This window comes from Citrus sinensis, chromosome 7 (genome assembly GCF_022201045.2).
Source record: "Citrus sinensis cultivar Valencia sweet orange chromosome 7, DVS_A1.0, whole genome shotgun sequence".
NCBI classification, from domain to species: domain Eukaryota; kingdom Viridiplantae; phylum Streptophyta; class Magnoliopsida; order Sapindales; family Rutaceae; genus Citrus; species Citrus sinensis.
In genome coordinates this window covers 19281797-19302074 of record NC_068562.1, presented here as the reverse complement: position 1 = coordinate 19302074, position 20278 = coordinate 19281797, and the positions used below count along the sequence as shown (strand labels likewise).

Sequence of the window (20278 nt, the reverse complement as noted above, 5' to 3'; positions counted from 1 at the left end):
GGGTCATTTGAGAAGTATTGCATATCTCATGGAATTAGGCTTGAAAAGACTATACCAAAAACCCACAGCAGAATGGTGTTGCAGAAAGAATGAATAGAACAATTAAAGTAAGGATCAGGTGTATGCTTTCTAATGCTAAACTTCCTAAATCTTTTTGGGATAAGGCTATGCGTACTGCAATTGATTTGATTAACTTTTCTCTTTTATCTCCATTAGATGGTGATGTGCTTGAGAGAGTTTGGATTGGAAAAGATGTTTCTTATAAACACTTTAAAGTGTTTGGTTGCAAAACATATGTTCACATCCCTAAAGATGAGAGATCAAAGCTTGATGATAAAGTTGAGAAATGCATTTTCTTAGGCTATGGACATTAAGAATTTGGGTACAGGTTATGGGATCAAGTGGCAAGAAAATTTATCAAAAGTAGAAATGTTGCGTTTCTTGAAGATCAGATAGTTGGTGATGCAAAGAAAAGTGATGAATCTAACAATGATGTTTTAGCATAACTAGTTGAGCAAGCACCCTTTTGAACTACCTACACTACCAGTTAAGCCAGAATTGAGAAGATCCTTTAGAGAACAGCCACCTTCCACTAGATATCTTCTACATAAATACATTATACTTACAGATAAAGGGAAGCCAAAGTGTTTTGAAGAAGTCATGCCCCACCAACATAAAAGTGAGGAGGTTAAAGCCATGCAAGAGGAAATGAAATCCATGAATGAGAACCACACTTATGACTTTGTGAAATCGCCTAAGGAAGAGAGGGCACTGAAGAACAAATGGATTTACAGATGGAAGACTAGAAATAACTCGCAACAATGGTATAAGGTTAAATTAATTATGAAGGGTTTTGGTCAGAAGAAATGTGTTGATTTTGAAGAAATATTTTCTCTTGTGGTGAAGATATCTTATATATACATGGATTAACATGAAGGGTTCAATATCAAAGGCAATGAAGAACTTACATGCATGTTGAAAAAAAAAATTTGTACGGCCTGAAACAAGCACCAAGATAGTGGTATAAGAAGTTTGAATCTTTCATAGAGAATCATGATTTTAACGAGACAATTTATGATCATTGTATTTTTATGAAGAAGTTTGGCAATAATGATTTTATCATTCTTTTACTTGATGTGGATGACATGTTGATTGTTGACCAAGATGCTAGTAAGAATAACAATCTGAAGAAAGAGTTTAGCAAGCCTTTTACAATAACTAATTGATTCAAATGCGTCCCACATTATTTGTTGGGTCCATCTCATTTAGTTAGCCCAAGACCAAAACTTTATAAGCGATTAAAAAAAATTAAAGGGGCTAGCTAATTGAAATTTTTATTGAAATTAGGTTTTAAAAGCATTATATAAAGGAGCAAAAGCATGCAGCAGCAACTTTTGTGCGTGAAAATGGTGAGAGAGAAAGAAGGAGACAGTAGTGTGCCTTTAGAAATTGGGGGCTTATGTTTCAATTTTTGATTGGATGATTGGAATGCGATTTTAACTCTGTTTTCTCCCAAATTTGAAGGGTAAGTTCCTGACATCACCCTCTACAAGCCTACTAGTCTTGATTTTTGTTTTATCCTATCATTAGTTGTTATTTGAGATACCTACTTATTAGAAAAACATTTATTAGACTGTTACTGTAAGCCAAGATTGTTAAGATTGTTAAAATTCTTGATGTTATTAACCTCTAGTGTTATCTAGAGAAGAATTTTGTACTGTAATTCCATTAATATAGTGGAAGATTATATTAGATTACGGTCCCATGATTTTTTCTATTTTAGGCTTTCCATGTAAAAATAAATGTGTCTCTTGTGGTTGATTTCTTACTTTGGATTGTGTTAGATTATTTTCTATCTATTTATTTGTGGCACACATCCTATTTTAATCACAAAAAGAGGAAAATAGTTTTTTTTTCACTTAATTTGTAGTTGCTTGTGTGAGTCCCTTTTCGAACATTATTAAATTTTAATAGTAAAAGTAAAATACGTTTCACTCACCTCTATATCACCATGCATTTCTCTCTGTAAAAATTGCCAATGAACTAAAGATTACGCCAAATAGCCATAAGAGAAAATATTTTCTAGATAAATCTGATTAATAAAACAACTATAAATAAGGGGGAAAAAAAAGCAAATGTAGGAACCGTTTCTACCTTTTTTACATTTATCATGCTTGAAATTTTGTTACTTCATAATTTAAAGAGAATTGGCAAAGGATAGATAACCACCGTTTCGATTTACTGGCTAACAAAGAAAAAATGCAGAGAAGTGTTATTGTATGTACTTTAACTTGTAGTAGTAACATCCATCCAAAAACCATTGGAATAGAAAATTCATTTACAAAGAGAAGAGAGAGGATTGAAGGAGATGAGAGAAAGATAAGTGCATAACTTAAAGAAAGAAATGTGTGAATGTCGTGAACACAGTGTTAGGCAAATGAAATCTTTTGGGTGTTGTTGGACATTTCAAGAAGAAATTAAGGAAAATGGCTGATTTAAAATTCAGTTCATCCCAAGAGCCTGCAGCTTGAATGCTCATTTCATTTGTTAGCTAAGCTAAGGTGGCTTTTTAATTTTTAGTTACTTGAAATTTAGTTTGGAGATCTTCCTTCCCAAATCAAGTGTAATTTTAATCTTTGAATGAAATAATTTAGTTAAAAAAATAAAATTAAATGAATATGGGGAGAGAGAGGCTTATTTCACGTTTACACGTTTATTGTTTACTGTTAAATATTTTGTGGGCCTACGTCTAATTAATTAATTTTTAGAATAAAAAAATTGTATGTTATTTTAGTATTAATCATTCGATGAACTTAACTTTAATCTAGTGGTTAAAAATTTGTGTTCAAAATTGTGTTTAAAAGTATACCTAAATTAAACATACCGGTATATTGTTGGATCATAACTTGTTTTTCATCCAAGTCCAAAAAACACAAAGACTAGCCTATCCCTTAGAATTTTCTAAGTTATGTGAGCTTAGGTGGTAGGCAAGGTTGGTGTGGATGGGTGAAATATGTGAATTGGAATGAGTTAGATTGATAATTAGTGTGATGGTTGAGAATAAAATAGTAGTTGTGATTAAATTTTTTTAGTTTATGTGTCTGGTTATAATTAAGTTTTGGGTACTATAAATAGTCTTGTCATTTCTGTTGTGTGTATCAAATCTAAGAAGAAGTATAAAAATTTAAACAAAGCTTTTGAGAGTGATTTGTGAGAGTGTATGAATTGTTCTTATAATGTTCTTGAGCTTTCTTTAATCAAAATTTATCTTTTATCCTTCGAATTCTCCAACAAAGTGATATCATAGCTAGTAATCAGTGCTTTAAATAGCAATATAGCATATCAAATCGAAGAGCTCGACGAGAGGAACACGATGTTACAAAAATCAGTCCAATCGGAATATGAATGCACCTGTAATCACTACCAAAAGTTTGATGTCCCAAAACTGAGTTGATTCACCAAGTTGAACCAATCTAAACACATTGATCCACACCGAATCAAGTCCAACCAAGATAAGTCAAGCCAGACCAACTCAAGCCAAGCCAAGTGAGCTGAGCTAACCATTGATCATTGACCAGTCGTTGATCAATGTTGACCATTGACCGAAAGCTAATGTGAGTCTCTTAAAAATTTGTTATTCAATGGGCAAATACTACATCATTAGAAATTAAAATAATACTTTGGAAGTGTAATATTATTGCTAATCTTAAATTTATTATTAGCTTGATGGTACCTTTGGTGCATAGACGACGCAAGACTTTCATGTACCTTAACGTCTAAGATTCAAGTTTCACCGAGGGGAAAGACCCACTGTGAGTGCTACAAACCCTCTGGCACTAGATTAGGCTGCTAAAGAAGATAATTAAAGGTAATATGGGGCGGCCATGATGTGGATCCAACTGCAAAATCGTGTGCCTATAGTCTTTTTCAGTTCGAAGACTGATGAAGTATCTTCAATTATAATATTAAACGACACAAGTACTACTTGAGCTTTCGAACAGGAATCTTAAATAATATTATATGCCTGTCATTTTCCATACCTTAACTTAAAAATTTAAGTTGTTATATAGGTAAAGGTCAAACTTAATTTTTTAAGGTTTGAAGAGCATGTTGTACAGTTAACAAAAGCTAATTAATTACTTAAACCCAATGCTAATTATTCAGTTGACTCGGTGCCTTATACAAGAAAAATGAGGAGTGCGTGCATACAAATGACCAGCTGGATACAATTGATGTATCACTTATTGACTTTCAATTTGGCAACAAAGAATTAATTTTATTACTTTTATACATTATAAATTCTTGATTCTTAACAAATGGAAAGTAACTAGTAAATAATTATCGAGGTGAGCGGCAAGGTAACATGTCTTTACACATAACACTGCATCCCGCTAGGATTTTACACTAGCCTCTGTGCACTCAAGTACGGGTATGTGTCTCAGTATAAGGGAAAAGTTGGGATTCTATTACTCTTTCTCTCTCAATTATTTTGTTGTGTAATGGTAGATATTTCTCCCACTCATATGAATGTGATGGTTAAAATCTGACCAGTAACATAATAGACTTATCTAAGAAAATATGGAAGAGATCTGTTAATTATGAAAATATGGAAGAGATCTGTTAATTATATGATTGATTGTATGTTCGTTTTATGTTTTCCATATTCCTGAATAAATTGGGTATTTGGGCCACATAGAATAATATGAATGAAAGTTTATTATCACTTTTTACTTTAATCACAATTTGTCGCTAGCACCAATCATGCAAGACAATAAGCTCCTTTTATAACGGATAGTTTCGTGGTGATGATTGGTCTCAAATAACTAAGCCTAATATTAATTGTTTATTGTTTGATCGTGCAGGCACTAACTAATAGTTAGAATCTTACATCAAGAATTCAACACATTAAATAAGAGGTTTCATCTAAAATGCCACATAATTATGTATTCTATTTCGCTTTTCTAAGCAACTGAGGAATCATTCATGTACTGATGAATATAAAAGCTATTTGTCAAATGTCAACGGATTTTGTTTCAAGTAATAGCTAGTTTTTTTAATTTATAGTATCCGAATCCATTCATACATCCCACCGTCCCTGGAACATGATACCAATTGTTAAGATCCGTTTTCACATAATGAGATCAAATAATATTTGGCTACTGTGCAACAATGGAAGATCAAACTTAATCGACAGCATTTACAAGATATAACTGACTGATTGGTGCTACATTTCGATTATGATTTAGGTTAAATATATATTGAGATGTTCTAGCATAGTTGAGTTTGTGATGTATCTTAATAAATCTTTTACGTGTATCAAATTGGATGATTTTCAAGTAATACCTTCTTTGGTAGGCTGTCCGAATTTGAATCATGAGGAAGTACTGACTTAAAAATCAATTTGGATTTGTACATGCTCCTCAAAAAAAAATTTAAAAAAAACTTCTCTTAATCAATTACTTATTTACATCCCTAATTAACCAAATCCATACTATTTTGTATAGTTGTTTAGCGGTACGTAATAAGTAGATATCAGTGACCATAACACAAATAATGATCAAATGAGTATATTATTACTCATGTTATGATGAGTAAGTTAACATGGTCTTGTTGTGTTGTTTGATTAATTCACGATGTAACAAAGCACTACAAAATCTGAAATTTCAAGTGTCAAAGAGCCATATTATATCCAGGACACAAATTTTGTTTATCTATTGCTTTATGAATAAAATTGTGCAAGTTGGTGATCATCATTGTACGTGCAAAAGCAAATGAAACGAACTCGATGGAACTTGTTGCATACAGCTCGAAATCAAATCATTTCTATATATAATAAAACAAGGAAAACGTTTTGAATAAAGAATAATAAATTGATGGAAACAGGAGAACTAATGGTGTAGTGTCGAACCTATAAATACCCCATATCACTTGCAATTCAACAAAACATTATTTCTACTAGCTTTAATAACCAACAATGGCTGCTATTAAATCTTTTGTTGTGTATTTTGTGTTAGCTGCTGCTGCTATCATCCCAATAAATGCACAGCTGACCCCTAATTTTTATGAGAAAATGTGTCCTCAGGCATTGCCAACTATAAGAACAGTTGTTCGAAATGCCATAACAAATGAGACTCGCATGGGAGCATCATTACTTCGTCTACACTTCCATGACTGCTTTGTCAATGTAAGTGTACTTCAGATTTTAGGCCCTCAGGGTTAATCGAGTCAATCAGTTTTTTTTAGCTGGTTAGTAGAGTTCGAATCCCGAAAGAGTTAGGAGGTTAAAAAATATTTATAACTATGGTTAATAATTAATTGATATTTGTAATTGTGATTATAGCTGTGATTATGTTTGTGTTTTTTGGATAGGGTTGTGATGGATCACTGCTTTTAGACGACACAGCCAACTTCGTTGGAGAGAAGACGGCCATACCCAATAATAATTCCGTCAGGGGATTTGATGTGATTGATGAAATAAAACAAGCAGTTAATACAGCTTGCAAAGGCAACGTGGTCTCATGTGCAGATATTGTAGCCGTTGCAGCTCGTGATTCAGTTAATCTTGTGAGTACACACTTATCTCATTTTTGTATCGGTGGATGATCATATAGAATCCTAAGGAGTATTTATCTCTATGTCTGAAACTGTTGTTTATTTTGTCGACCATCTGAGTTTTGAATCTTAAGAGATGTACGTAAAATTTTGATTTAAGCTTTGCCAATCCATCGACATTTTTTTTTCAAATAATTATTTATTTTAAAAAACACTTAAAACAACTGAGTTTGTGCTTATTAATGGCAAACTTTCCTTTAGTCTCTAGGGTTCAGTTTACCTACAAAGTTAATCTCTATCTTTTAAAACCCAAAACGTCCTTGCTATTGCTTTTATAGACGATGGACACCCAACTTTTCTAAGGAAAAATAATATTTTTATATTATATATACAAATAACAAGTAAAAAGGAAAAATACTTAAATTTTAACGGAAACTTGCCTATGATAAAGATGTTTTGGATAATTATATTAAAATGCAATTAATTTACTTTAAAGGTACGGTAGCTCAAGTTTACTAAACATCTGTTTGTCAAGCATCTACTAACTTATACTTGACAGTTAATAGTTCTATTACACAAATATCTTCAGGGCTTAATCCCAAATATATGAGACGAGTATATTGCTTTTTGTGATTTCAGTTAGGAGGTCCATGTTATCCAGTACAATTAGGAAGAAGAGATGCAAGAACTGCAAGCTTCAATGATGCAAATGCCAATCTACCTTCCCCATTTTCAAACTTCTCTGTGCTTCTTTCAAACTTCCAATCACAAGGCTTAAATCTCCAAGACCTAGTTGCTCTCTCAGGAGGCCACAGCATTGGACTTGCTCGCTGCCCATCATTTCGGAACAGGATTTACAATGACTCAGATATAGATCCAGTATTTGCTGCTTCCAAGCAAAAGAATTGCCCAGTAACCGGAGGAACATTCAACACAGAACCACTTGATGCAACAACTACACTATTTGATAATCAGTACTTTAAGGATTTGATAGCATCAAGGGGTCTCCTTCATTCTGATCAGCAACTTTTTAAAAATGATAGCAGTGATAGTGATCGGCTGGTGCGAAAGTACAGTACAAATCCAATTTCTTTTGCATCAGATTTTAGCGCTTCCATGATCAAGATGGGTAACTTGAACGTACTTACTGGTAATAATGGAGAAATCAGGATGAATTGCAGAAGAGTTAACTAGCACGTGTAATTTACTGGTTTCAAGAATTGCATTTCTTGATCTGACCATTAATAATAAAGTTTTTTTCTATGTGATGTTAATGATGAAACATATAATAAAAGCTAATTGCCGGTTTTTTTTAATTTTTTTTCATGTGAAATTTGAACAATTGTGCATTTACTAAAATTTGAAGATATTTGAATACAAAAACATATTTACTCGTAAACATATTTTTCATATAATCAATTACATTAATTGGCAAGGGAAATGAGGTTTTAATAAGGTAAAAAAAATGATGGTAAATTTATATGGAAAGAGTTTTACATGAGTTTATTTTACGTCAAAGTTATATTCAAATGTATAATATCGAGGGTGTGTTTGACACACCACATTACATGAAATTGTATTACTTGTTTTTTTTTTGTGAGAAGAGAATTGTATTAATTAATGTAATTCAATTTCATGTTTGGTAAATATTCTTGTTCACCTTATGGTGTATTAACATGCATCATGTTGTGAACAATGCCGCATCAAATAAACCTAGGGGTCCAATTTGTGTAATACCACATTGTTCATATTAGTTTTTTTATTTTCTATAATAAAAACTGAATAAATTATATAATATTAAATAAAATTAAAAACTCAACTATGTTGCCGTCGACAACAGTTCAACGGTTGCCGGTCATTGGTGGCTACTGCATAAATTAGTGTTTTAGAATTAAGCAATTGAGCAATTTTTCCGAAAAAAGAGCTTTCGTTTGCCATAAATTTACGGTTAAAATTTTAAAAACTGAAACTTTGCATGCATATCTATAGCAAATGAAAATTTCTTTCCCAGTAATAATTGCACCATTGCATAGCCTAATAAAAAGAACTTTAATTGTATCAAAATAAAGTTCAAATGATACTGAAAAAGGATGGCCAGCGACGGCTTATAGTGGTCAGTGAGTGAAAAATGCTCATTTTAATTATAAAAATTTAAATTATAAATTTAATATAAATGATAAGAAAATATAAATAAATCTTAAATTATTAATTTATTATAAATTAAAATAAAAAATTTATGTTACATAATGCAGTTCATACTACACTAAATATAGGATTACATTATAGCTTAGTACAAGATGATGCAATATAGCTAATGTAATAAAGCTAATACTATACAATATAGTGTGCTAAATGCACCCCAAATATACAAATCTAAATAATATGTTTATTTTTAAATTTTTCTTAGTTATTGAATAGAATATATTAAAAACATGGTTTTTGCATATTTATCCTTATAATTTCATTGAAAAAAAGGTTTTAAAAAGGAAAAAAATGATGGTTCATATTTTATATGGAAATAAACTAACATGAATTTAGTTTAAGTCAAAATTAAACTCACCCATATTTTTCGTTGTTAAGGCTACGTTTATAATTGCAGTTGAAATGTTAAGGAGACTTATCACATAAGTTTTGATAGAACTAGTTTATGTTAAATTTTTTAATAGTTATTGCAATAGTTCAAACCCAACAACCAAGTAGATATTGTTTCATTTGGACACAAAGTTTGTCACGGTTTTATTATCTGGCTTTACAATTCAAAATGCATCTTCTTAGTTAAGAGAGCCCAATGCTTATAAAACTAGTTCAGGAATTGTCTCACTAGTAATGTGGGATATTACATGCTTCCCCCATTGAGGACCTCGCATCCTCGTGAGGGTTATTGAAAACAAAATGGAACTAAATCATATCATTATCATATCCATTCACACATCGGGTCGCTAGTCGATTTTGATACCAACTGCAACAGCCTGAGGCCAATAACCAAGTAGATATTGTCTGCATTAGGAACACAGTTGATCCCAATTTTGTTATTGGCCTTTACAACTTAAAATGTGTTTACTTAGCCAGAAGAGTCCAAGGTGTATAAACTAGTCCAGGAACTCTTTCTCTCATGATGTGGGATGTTATAACTATTTATTTTATAAGTTTCTCAATTCTAACAATAGTTTTTAAAGTAGATAGCAGGTTGCTTTTTAAGGTCCCATTGGCGAATGAGGTTGAAACTCTACAAGCAACATATTTTATAAGTTTTGACAAAAATGATGTTTGGTTAATTTTTTAAAAACTGCTTATTTAAGTTTTTTTTTTTTCATTTTGATAGAAAGAAATTTCTAAAAGCATGTAGAGAGTTACTTTTTGTAAGCAACTTATTAACTTAAGCCACAACACTTTTTTAAAGTCCTTATCATAACCTTTCCATAATAAAAATATAATTATATCTTATTTTTTTCATAAACCCTAATATATAAATAGAAGGAAATCTAAACTTATGTCTATTTAGTCATTATATAGTAAAGCAGCAGTTTCATGATAAAATTTACCAAATACTTGTATTCTACTTTTCAAACTAACAACAATTACAACGACATAATGTATTAAATACTAAGCTACTTTTTTAATCAACAACTTATTTCATCCACATAGCAAAAACAACTTATTTTATCAGTCACATGTATCCCAAACTAGCCATAATAGTAGCTTATTGAATAAGTCATCAAACGCTTTTAAAGTTCCTATAACAACCTTATTATTTTAATAAAAAGACAATTGTATCATATTTTTTTCATAAACACTACTAAAAATCATAAACCCTTTCATATTACTACAACTACATATTACTTTTTTATTTAATTTTAAGTTATTTATTATTGTATTACGCTATGAACTTTATCATATTTAATATAATATATTATAAGGTTCATAGGATTTTAATTATTTGAGTTTTTTAATGTAAATTTTTGTGTCTAAAAAACATTCTAGAAAATTTATTATACTTACTCTTAAACATATACATATGGTAATTACAAAATGAGGAACAATTTAATAATAAATTTTACTAAATTCATATACTTTGCTTTTGAAACTTAATAGTAACTGAAATAATATAGTTTATCAAAAACCTAATCACTTTTTTGTTCAATGATTTATTTCATTAATACAGTAGAAGCAACTTATTTTGTCATCCACAACAATCTCAAACTGGCTCTCTCTCTCTCTCTCTCTCTCTCTCTCTCTCTCTCTCTCTCTCTCTCTCTCTCTCTCTCTATATATATATATATATGAATCAATCTGAATCATATTTCATGTCTAGTCAAAAATCAAACAAACTATTATTAGAGTAATATTATAAAATGGTAGAATGACACATTTTGGTCATAATTAAGATTTTAATTTTGCCATAAATTTTTAACACCTTTGTTCGTTACTAGTGTCAAAACAGTTATAGAAATAACACACTGTTTTAGAATATATATATATATATAACAAATAAATTAAATAGTTTAATTTTATTAGTAGAGGTGTAAGAGATGATCAATTTATGATGAATCCAGAAATTAGTAAAATAAATTTTAGAGAAATGAAAGTGCCATTCTCTTGCAAGAACTGGCAATTAAGAAACGTGTATTAAGATTACAACACATGGCAGATTTCACTTTATCTGTAGTTATGAGAAATAGAAAAATTAAAAAATGCTTACTGAATATTAATCCAAATCTAGTAACACGATCATCATGATCATTATTCGCTTAATATTCAGGACATAGGAAAACAAGAAATAGAAATGAACGACTTTGTTCAAAGCTAATTAAAAAGGCCCCAATAGAATTCAGTTTATTTTGCGGCAGTTGGTGCGAATCTGCCCATCAGTCCCCGTAAGTGGGCTAAGGTTCCCCATTTTGACCATTGCATTGGCGAAATCTGCATAAAACGTTCCAATGTTGGTGCTGTAAGTGGTGACTTGAGAGTCAGTTGAGCCGCCATTGAAGAGCTGCTGGTCTGAATGAAAGACACCTTTGTTATTCACCAAGTCCCGGAAATAGCCATTGTCAAATAGGACAGGGCTGGTGGCATCTAATGAAGAAAGGTTGTCATCGCCGCCTGAGCTTGGGCAGTTTGATTTTAATGATGTTGCAAATTCTGAATCAATGTTTGTTTCATTGTAGATTCTTTGTCGAAACAATAAGCACCTAGCTTGTCCTATTGTGTGAGCTCCTGTATATGACCAGAATTTTGATATATAATTAATCATACACGAAATAAGAATTATAGACGTCAAAGAATATGGCTACTAGCTAGCTAGTTGAGTTAATAGTTGACTTGGAATATTCTCCTCAATACGGATTTTTTTGCCTAGCTAGTCCTTATCACACGATAAAGTAGAGTGATCCCACTCGTAATTGACTCTAACTCTGATACCATATAAAAAACTGATGAGCCTAACTTATACTCCGAAAATGGCTTAGGATTTGAGGATTGCCTCACTTATGTTATTAACCTAGTAATTATTCTCAGTTGATGTGAGATAATATCTTCAATACATATCAATATTTATCTAATCTTATGTTGATCATTCTACACGGTATATATATGTAACTAAATTCTACCATGCGTACAATGTTATTAATGCACTCGTACATCCACTGATACTAGAGGCCTTTTTTGGTTGTGCAGGTGATGAGATATGATTTTGAAAGATTAGTGCAGCTTAGATCAGCACAAGGTCTAAGTTTATTAATCTAATAATAATTTTATTACCTGAGAGGGCCACCATTTCTTTAGCACTGAGTCCTTTCTTTGCAAAGTTAGAAATAAGGTCATTAAGATCCATGAGAGGGGATGGAATATTAGTATTTACTGCACTGGAACTTGCCGTTGTCGAATCTCTTCTACCTAATTGAACTGTCCATGAAGGCCCCCCGAACTGAACAAAAAAGAATATCTGATTAATTAATTAATTTTGATAAATAAAATTCCATTATACTGTTAATAACTGCTTAGCCAAAAGTTTAAGCTGATAAGATAGGGTTTCATGTGCTTCCTTATGTGAAATGTTTGTAGGCTAAGATTAGGAAAAAAGAAAAAAAAGGGAAAAAGAAAAAGGTTTTGGATGTACCAAAAGACGAGCTTAAAAGTGAATCAAGAAATTGAATGAGTTTATAAGTTGAGAGAATTGAATTTAATTGTGTTAGAGAAACCGTTTAACCAAAATTAAGCCTAAGTCGATGATAAGGATCCAACAATAATAATAAAGAAAAGTGCTAAGATTTTGGGCCTGCAGTTATTACTATTAGGTGACAATAATCTCAAGTAGTCGTTAATGCAATTTTCACTTCACTTACAGCAACAACGGAATCTCGAGCAGCAACAGCTAAGATGTCTGCACAAGAAACAACACCAGGGCAGAGACTCTCAACTTTAGATTTAACTGAATCGATCACTTCGAAGCCTCTTATTGAATTCGCATTGGCGCTGGCTGATTTCTCACCAGTAAAACTTGAAGTGTCATCTAATAGAACTGATGCATCACAACCCTGCAAATTGAGGCATAAACGAAATTTAATTATAAAAAAAAAGTTACCGTAATACACTATCATATGCCCAACTAATCAAATTGTAATATAACCATATTGATAACAAAAATGTATTAATAGTAAATTTCCTTCAGTTTTATATGTGGTTTGAGCTAATTATTCAGTTCATCCCTAAAAAAAAGTTACCGTAATACACGTATGTTGTTACTATTGTAGCAATCCGATTTAATATTTAAGAGTAAAGTAGTATTTTTGCATGATATATAACTTAAAATTCAAATAAATCTAACATATAACAGGTGAAAAATAGATGATAATTAAGTAAATTTTAACATAAACAAACAGACAACTGGACTTTTTGGAAAATTTTAATTTTGAAAATATTTGGGACTTGATCTAAATTATAAGGAGCATTTACCTCAACAAAAATAGCTAATGAAAAGAGATTATTTTGAGTTATTATTCTACTAATTAATACTGTTTTAGCACCTCACTATGTACAAATTAAATAACATATACAAAGAAAGTTTGTCACTCAAGCATTACTATGATAATGCGTAAATGAAACTCTATTATGCGTTTTGGGTGGATGCATGCATGCAAGTTTGCAATTGCAAATCGCTTTCGTTGAAAGTGAAAAGAAAGAGAGAGGGAGAGATAGAACGTGCATTAACAAAACAATCGTGGAAATGGAGACGAAGCAAAGAAGCTCCCATTCGATGCTCCTTTACCACTGCATTGTGCACTATAGACTTGATGGTAGAGAGGGCTTTTGGGCAAGTATTATCATAGTGATTTGAGGATAATTGTGCAAAGGCCAGTTTAGATAACAACAAAAACATGATGAAGCAAGTTCCATAAAGATGTGAGTGAGATGACATTATCAAAAACTACTCAAGGAGACACCAAAGTAATTCAGCAGAGCTTGTGTTTTTGTGCTTGGTGAATGATATGTGATAAATCAGATGCTCTTATATAGAGGATGAATTATTGGTTCTAGGTCAAAAGAAAAAAGATTTTGCTAATTTTTTATTAGAAACTATTAAAAATAATGGATGCATGCATTCATTGAGAGTTGGAAACTCCCCACCATCTTATATCGATCCGTTAATATTCTCAAATGCAGCTCACTAAAGTCATGTAAATAAAAATTTCGATATCTTTTAGTACATGGGTATATAACATTGCATAGTTTAAAATTTAATAATTAACTATAAAGTCTTATGTAACAATTATGAATTAGTTTAATTTCTAAAATATGAGCACAAAAATAAGAAATATCTATCATCTAACCAAACTTTCGTTATATTTTACAAATAATTATTGCACATCTCAAGTTTTAAATCAGATTTTAATTTTTTGAAGCAACTCGGAAAAGGCATCATAAAGCTTAGGAAATCTAGCAAAAACTTGAGAAATGTCAGGGAAAAGATTATTGGGTTGTATTATAGAAGACTGTATTTTAACATTTTGAGTAAATTGATTGAAGTCTTGCATTTTGTTTTATAAATTACAAGATAATGTTGGGTGCCCAAACTATATTAGAAGTCAAAAATATATAAGAGGATTTGTCATCGTCTGAAAAACTTAATGGCGGTTGGTAAGCGTGTGAACAAAATGGTCACAAGGAATCTATCAAGTCAAAAACTCGGTTCAAATTAGATTTCTTAATCTTTGCCAATAAACATAGTTCTATACATGGATGTTGTTGCAAATCTCCCAAACTTTAGAATCTTCGAACTACTTGTAATGCAACTTAAGAGGACTATCCAAAACAAGAATTAATTAATATAGTTGAAAGCAAGATACAAAGTCTTAAACGTTCATATCAATCTTGAATACAAAGTCTTAAACTTTCATAATAATCTTGATATTAAATCGGCGAATTACTGACTGGTGGCAACACCAGGCCCAGGGGATCAATTTATTGTTTATTTCGTTTCCCTTTGAATACTTTTGAATTGCGTCACATCCCATCCTACCGAGACCCAGCCCCAACAACATTTCTTTTTGACAAATGACAATTGGCTTAATAATGTTATTTGATTCTGTTTCTTATGTTTTAATAAATAAATAAACAAGTAAGCAAATTCCGTTCTCAACCATGCATCAAGCTTTGTGATGGTTACAATCTTGATTATTTTACATAGAATTCGAATAGGAGATTATTAGTTTTTCCTTTTTAAAGTTAATATCTACTATTTAACTTTTATTTTTTTATCATAGTTCAATAACCTCCTTGACATCATAATTTTAGTATATTATCCTTATTTTCAAATACACTTTTATTTATATTTATTATAAATTAAAGGAAAAATAACACCTACACCCCAAATTTGAGAAAATGGTCATGTAAATCCCAAAGTTTTCAATAACAGATATCATTACCCCCTTTTGACTATAATATTCTTTAACTCTGTTAACTCAAAAAGATTGACTCCAGTGTTTTCTAATAAATATAAGGGAAAACAATACATACACCTCATGGTTTTGGGGAAATAGTCATGTAAACCCCTTAGTTTTTAATAAAGGATACCATTATTCCCTTTTAACTGCAACACCCATTGGCTTTGTTAACTTAAAAATATTGACTCCAATGTTTTAAATAAATATAAATATAATATCAAAATAAATGTAACAATATATATATTTTAAGATAATTTCAACATTTAAAAAAGTTTTTTAATACTTTACAATCTTATATTATATTAAACTAAATTTTATAATAAATAGGATCATAATATTAAAATAAATATATAAAACTTTAAATTATTTTCAATATTATATAAAATAATTTTAATATTATTAATATATGAGATATATTGCATTAATTATAAAATTTATTTAATCCAACGATTTATTTAAATTATAATAAATAAAAATATATTACTATAATAAATATAATAGTCTACATTTTAAAACTTGTTTATAAATTAAAAAATTCTAATATTATTAGTCTATTAGAAAATTAAAAAGCTTAAAATATGTTCATTTTTAAAAAAATTTAAGGTTAATTTTTTAATTATTATCTACAAAGGGTATTATAGTCAAAAGAAGGTGTTAGTATATAGAAAAAAAATTGGGGGGTAGGTGTCCTTTTTTAAATAAAATATATTTATTATAAGAAAAAATTAGAATAACAAAAGGTATAAGAAAAATATCTTATTATTAATTTTTAATTCACACTGAAAATATATTTCTTATTTTTAGTACTTAAATTTTTTTATTTCAATTTCCACTTATATGATTTATGTAATTTATAATTAATATCAATAAAAGTATATTTGAAAATATGAGTAATATAGTAAAATTATATGTTAAGGGGTTATGGACTATTATGAAAACAATAGAGATGGTAAGTGGTATATGTTGATTTCAATAAGGGAACTGTTAATCTCTCATTCGAATTCTATGCAAAGGAATATTTTACGTTCTTCTCTATTTATTTAGCTTATTAATGAAAATTTTAGTTCATTAAAATTTAGTAACAATGAACTAAATTTTTACCAGGCATTATAAAAAACATTATACAAAATTTATAAATATTCTAATTACCATCTTAAAATTTATAAAATGGCACCTATGTCATTTTTCTGTCGTTAAATGTATAAAGTACCCAAAGTTACACAATTTCTTTTTCACATTCCTATTATGTTTATCTCACACAAATGCAATGCTTTTTTTTTCTTTTTTATGTCAAAATATAATCAAAACCCAGCAATTCAAAATCTATTTCCTTGCCATTTTTTATTTACTTTAGTTCGTTCATGCTTTTAAATTTTATTCACTTATATACATTAAAATATTAGAGGAAACTAATTTAAGAATTTAAATTATATAAACAATAATTTTCTGTCCCATAATTTGAACAAATAAGGAAAGAATGTAAATCAAATCAGAATTCTATTCTAAGTAAATAGTAAAGAATCTAAATCAAATAATAATCCTAATTGTCTTAAATGTCTTACATCAATTAAAATGGAAAGTCGATAATTAAAAGAGAAATAAACTAATTGGTTTCTCCACTAGCCTCCTCAAAAAATGAGAAAGTATTCAAAAAGTAAAGTAGTATATTTTCCAAATGGGGAAGTATCTGAAAAAGGAAAACAATATATCTTCCAGCCATAATGTGCAAACCAACTTCCTATTTCATGGAAGTGATTATTTAGAAACTTAAAGAGCCTGAATAATACATTTATCATGTGTGATTCCTTCAATGGGCCTCTACGAATTTAATTAAGCCCAAGTTGCTTCAATCAACCTATTAAGTGCTTCTTTGAATTTTTTTACTCGAGTTTTTATGACGAGTCCATTGGGAACTTGAATAGAATCTGAACATACCTCATCCCACGTGCTTGTGACAGTTTTTTCATCAATCTCATCATTTATTTACATTTCAATTATAATTATATTGCCATTTTTTGGCAAGATTTTCAAATAACTTGAATCACATTTAAGGGAAAGATAGTAGCTAAAAATCAAGCATCCACTCATTCTCAACATCAATGACAATACTCCACATCTCTAGCTACAATAGTCCAGCAACAGCCTCTTGTATTTGAATGCCTACACAAAAGAGCAATATACAAAAATATTATACAATAAAAGAAAATACCCAATGTTCTAGAAATTCAACTTCATCAAGGACCATATATACATATAAAACTATGTGTAGGTTTGTAATTCTAATAACTAATTAATTCACATGTGTCCCACATTATTTGTTGGGTCCATCTCATTTGGATGGCCGAAGCCCAAAGTTTTACAAGTTTGAGTAGTTAAGCGATTAAAGAAAACTTAAAGGGGCTAGACAAAATTTTCATTAAAATTAGGTTTTGAAAACATTATATAAAGGAGCAAAAGCAAGCAGCAGCAACTTTTGTGCTTGAAAATGATGAGAGAGAAAGAAATAGACAATGGTGTCCTTTCAGAATTTGGGGCTTGCATTTCAATCTTTGAGTGGATGATCGAAATGTGATTTTAACTTCATTTTCTCCCAAATTTGGAGGGTAAGTTCTTGGTATTGCCCTCTATAATCCTAATAGTCTTAATTTTTGTTTTATCCTCTCGTTGGTTGTTATTTGAAATACCAACTTATTAGAGAGACAAATATTAAGTTGCTATTATAAGCCAGGATTGTTAAGATTGTTAATGTTATTAGCATCTAGTGTTATCTAAAGAAGAATTTTTTATTGTAATCTCATTAATATAGTGGAAGATTATATCGAACTACGATCCCGTGATTTTTTCCGTTTTGGGTTTTCCACGTAAAACTCCATGCCTCTTGTGGTTGATTTATTGCTTTTGGATTGTGTTAGATTATTTTCTACCTATTTATTTGTAGTGTACATCCTATTTTAATCACACAAAGAAGGAAATAGTTTTTGTTTCCACTTAATTTGTAGCTGCTTGTGTAAGTCTCTTTCCCAATATAGTAGTATCAGAGCATCAAGTTTTGTGTTATTTCATTACTTGTGTGGTTGAAATGGAGGAGTCTTCGACATACATGATTAAATTAAAATCATGAAATTATGGTATTTGGAAGTCTAGAATGGAAGACTTACTATATATGAAAGACTTACATGAACCCATTAAAGACGAAAAAGCTAGACCCGCCGATTTAGATGATAAGAAATTGGCTCAATTAAACCACAAGGTTGTAGGTACTATTAGATCATGGACTGATCAAAGTGTGTACCACGATGTTGCGAATGAATCCAGGGTCGATGTGCTTTGGAGAAAATGAGAGACGATTTTGAGCAGTCGAGACCACAAAATAAAACTAATTTGATGAAAATGCTTGTTAACTTGAAATATAAGGAGGGTGCAGTATAACAGAACACACTAGTGGGTTTCAAGATTTAGTTGATCAGTTGACTACTATGAAAATTATTTTAGATGATGAGTTACAAGCATTGGATATGGTTACAGATAGGATAAAAAATGAAGAATCTGAAAGAAAAAGTGTTGAAGCAATTCTTTCTGAGTCAGATACAATTGTTTCAGAAAAGCAAGAAAGGTGGGGGAGAAGTCAAAATAGAAATCCCACCAGCAGAACAATGATAACCGTAGAGAAAGATCTAAGTTCCAGAAGAGAAACATGAAGTGCTTTCATTGTCAAAAGATGGGTCACGTTAAAAAGGAGTGCAGATTATGGAAAAGAGAACAGGCAAAAGAAAATGTTGATGCTTAGAAGAATGACAATTAGAACACTACAGCCATAGTTAATGGTGATATAGGTATTGTTTATGATGAGAGCTCAGTAAATCTCACTTATCATACTAGTGATTAGGTGATTGATTCGGGTACTTCGTTTTATATTACTGCACATCATGATTACTTCCCATCCTATGTTAATTATGATTATGATCATATTCGGATGGGAAATAAGGGGGCATCTAAGATTATGAGCATCTAAGTTGTTGCTTAAAGATGTCTGACATGTACCAGATATTCGCCTTAATTTAATCTCTATAGACGTGCTTAATGATGATGGTTATACTAACTAATTAGGTGAATGAAAATGGAAGCTCACCAAAGGCGCCCTAGTGTTAGCTAAGAGAGGAAAGTAAACACTCTTTATGTAATAGAAGCCAAGATCAAGAAAGAAGATGTGAATGTAGCTGTAAAAGATTTTGACATTGAGACATGGTACAAAAGGCTTGGTTATATTGGTGAGAAAAGGTTAGAGACTCTTGCAAGAAAAGGATTTCTACGTAGCTTTGCAAGTATATCTCTCAAGACTCGTGTTCATTGCTTAATTAGAAAGGCACAGAGAATAGCATTTTAAAACTTTTCTCCATTTAGAAAGTCACAAATACTTGATTTGATTTACACTGATATTTGTATGATACAAAGTAGATCAATAGGAGGTGCACTTTATTTTGTGACTTTTATTTACGCATGTTGTAGAAAAGTGTGAGCTTTTCTTTTAAAATCTAAATACCAGGTGCTTGATATGTTTAAGTTCTTCCATGCTTATGTCAAGAGAGGGACGGGAAGAAAATTAAAATGTGTCAGGACAGATAATAGTGGTGAGCATAGAGGGCCATTTGAATAGTATTGCAAATCTTATGGAATCAGATTTGAAAAGACTATACCAAAAACCTACAGCAGAATGGTGTTATAGAAAGGATGAATAGAACAATTAAAGAAAGGATCAGGTGTATGCTTTCTTATGCCAAGCTTCCTAC

General features: G+C 30.6%; 2 protein-coding genes across 2 annotated transcripts; one reads left to right on the top strand and one right to left on the bottom strand.

Annotated features, from left to right (window-relative positions):
* The first annotated feature begins 5963 nt into the window (after positions 1-5963).
* LOC102626547 (peroxidase P7-like) lies at positions 5964-7851 on the top strand. The gene is made up of 3 exons (XM_006468087.4): positions 5964-6184; positions 6370-6564; positions 7192-7851. The coding sequence occupies exons 1-3, from the start codon at positions 5975-5977 to the stop codon at positions 7744-7746; spliced, it is 960 nt and encodes a 319-aa protein (XP_006468150.2). The 5' UTR covers positions 5964-5974; the 3' UTR covers positions 7747-7851.
* Positions 7852-11311: 3460 nt separating this feature from the next.
* LOC102626253 (cationic peroxidase 1-like) lies at positions 11312-13879 on the bottom strand. The gene is made up of 4 exons (XM_025095460.2): positions 13754-13879; positions 12894-13085; positions 12310-12475; positions 11312-11766 (listed from the first exon to the last, which is right to left on the bottom strand). The coding sequence occupies exons 1-4, from the start codon at positions 13799-13801 to the stop codon at positions 11381-11383; spliced, it is 792 nt and encodes a 263-aa protein (XP_024951228.2). The 5' UTR covers positions 13802-13879; the 3' UTR covers positions 11312-11380.
* Positions 13880-20278: the final 6399 nt, after the last annotated feature.

Coding starts and splice junctions, on each gene's coding strand:
- LOC102626547 (XM_006468087.4), top strand. CDS start 5,975: ATGGCTGCTATTAAATCTTTTGTTGTGTATTTTGTGTTAGCTGCTGCT. Junction 6,185..6,369: donor TCCATGACTGCTTTGTCAAT/GTAAGTGTACTT, acceptor TTTTTTGGATAG/GGTTGTGATGGATCACTGCT. Junction 6,565..7,191: donor CTCGTGATTCAGTTAATCTT/GTGAGTACACAC, acceptor TTGTGATTTCAG/TTAGGAGGTCCATGTTATCC.
- LOC102626253 (XM_025095460.2), bottom strand. CDS start 13,801: ATGGGAGCTTCTTTGCTTCGTCTCCATTTCCACGATTGTTTTGTTAAT. Junction 13,086..13,753: donor TCCACGATTGTTTTGTTAAT/GCACGTTCTATC, acceptor CTCAATTTGCAG/GGTTGTGATGCATCAGTTCT. Junction 11,767..12,309: donor AGAAATGGTGGCCCTCTCAG/GTAATAAAATTA, acceptor GGTCATATACAG/GAGCTCACACAATAGGACAA.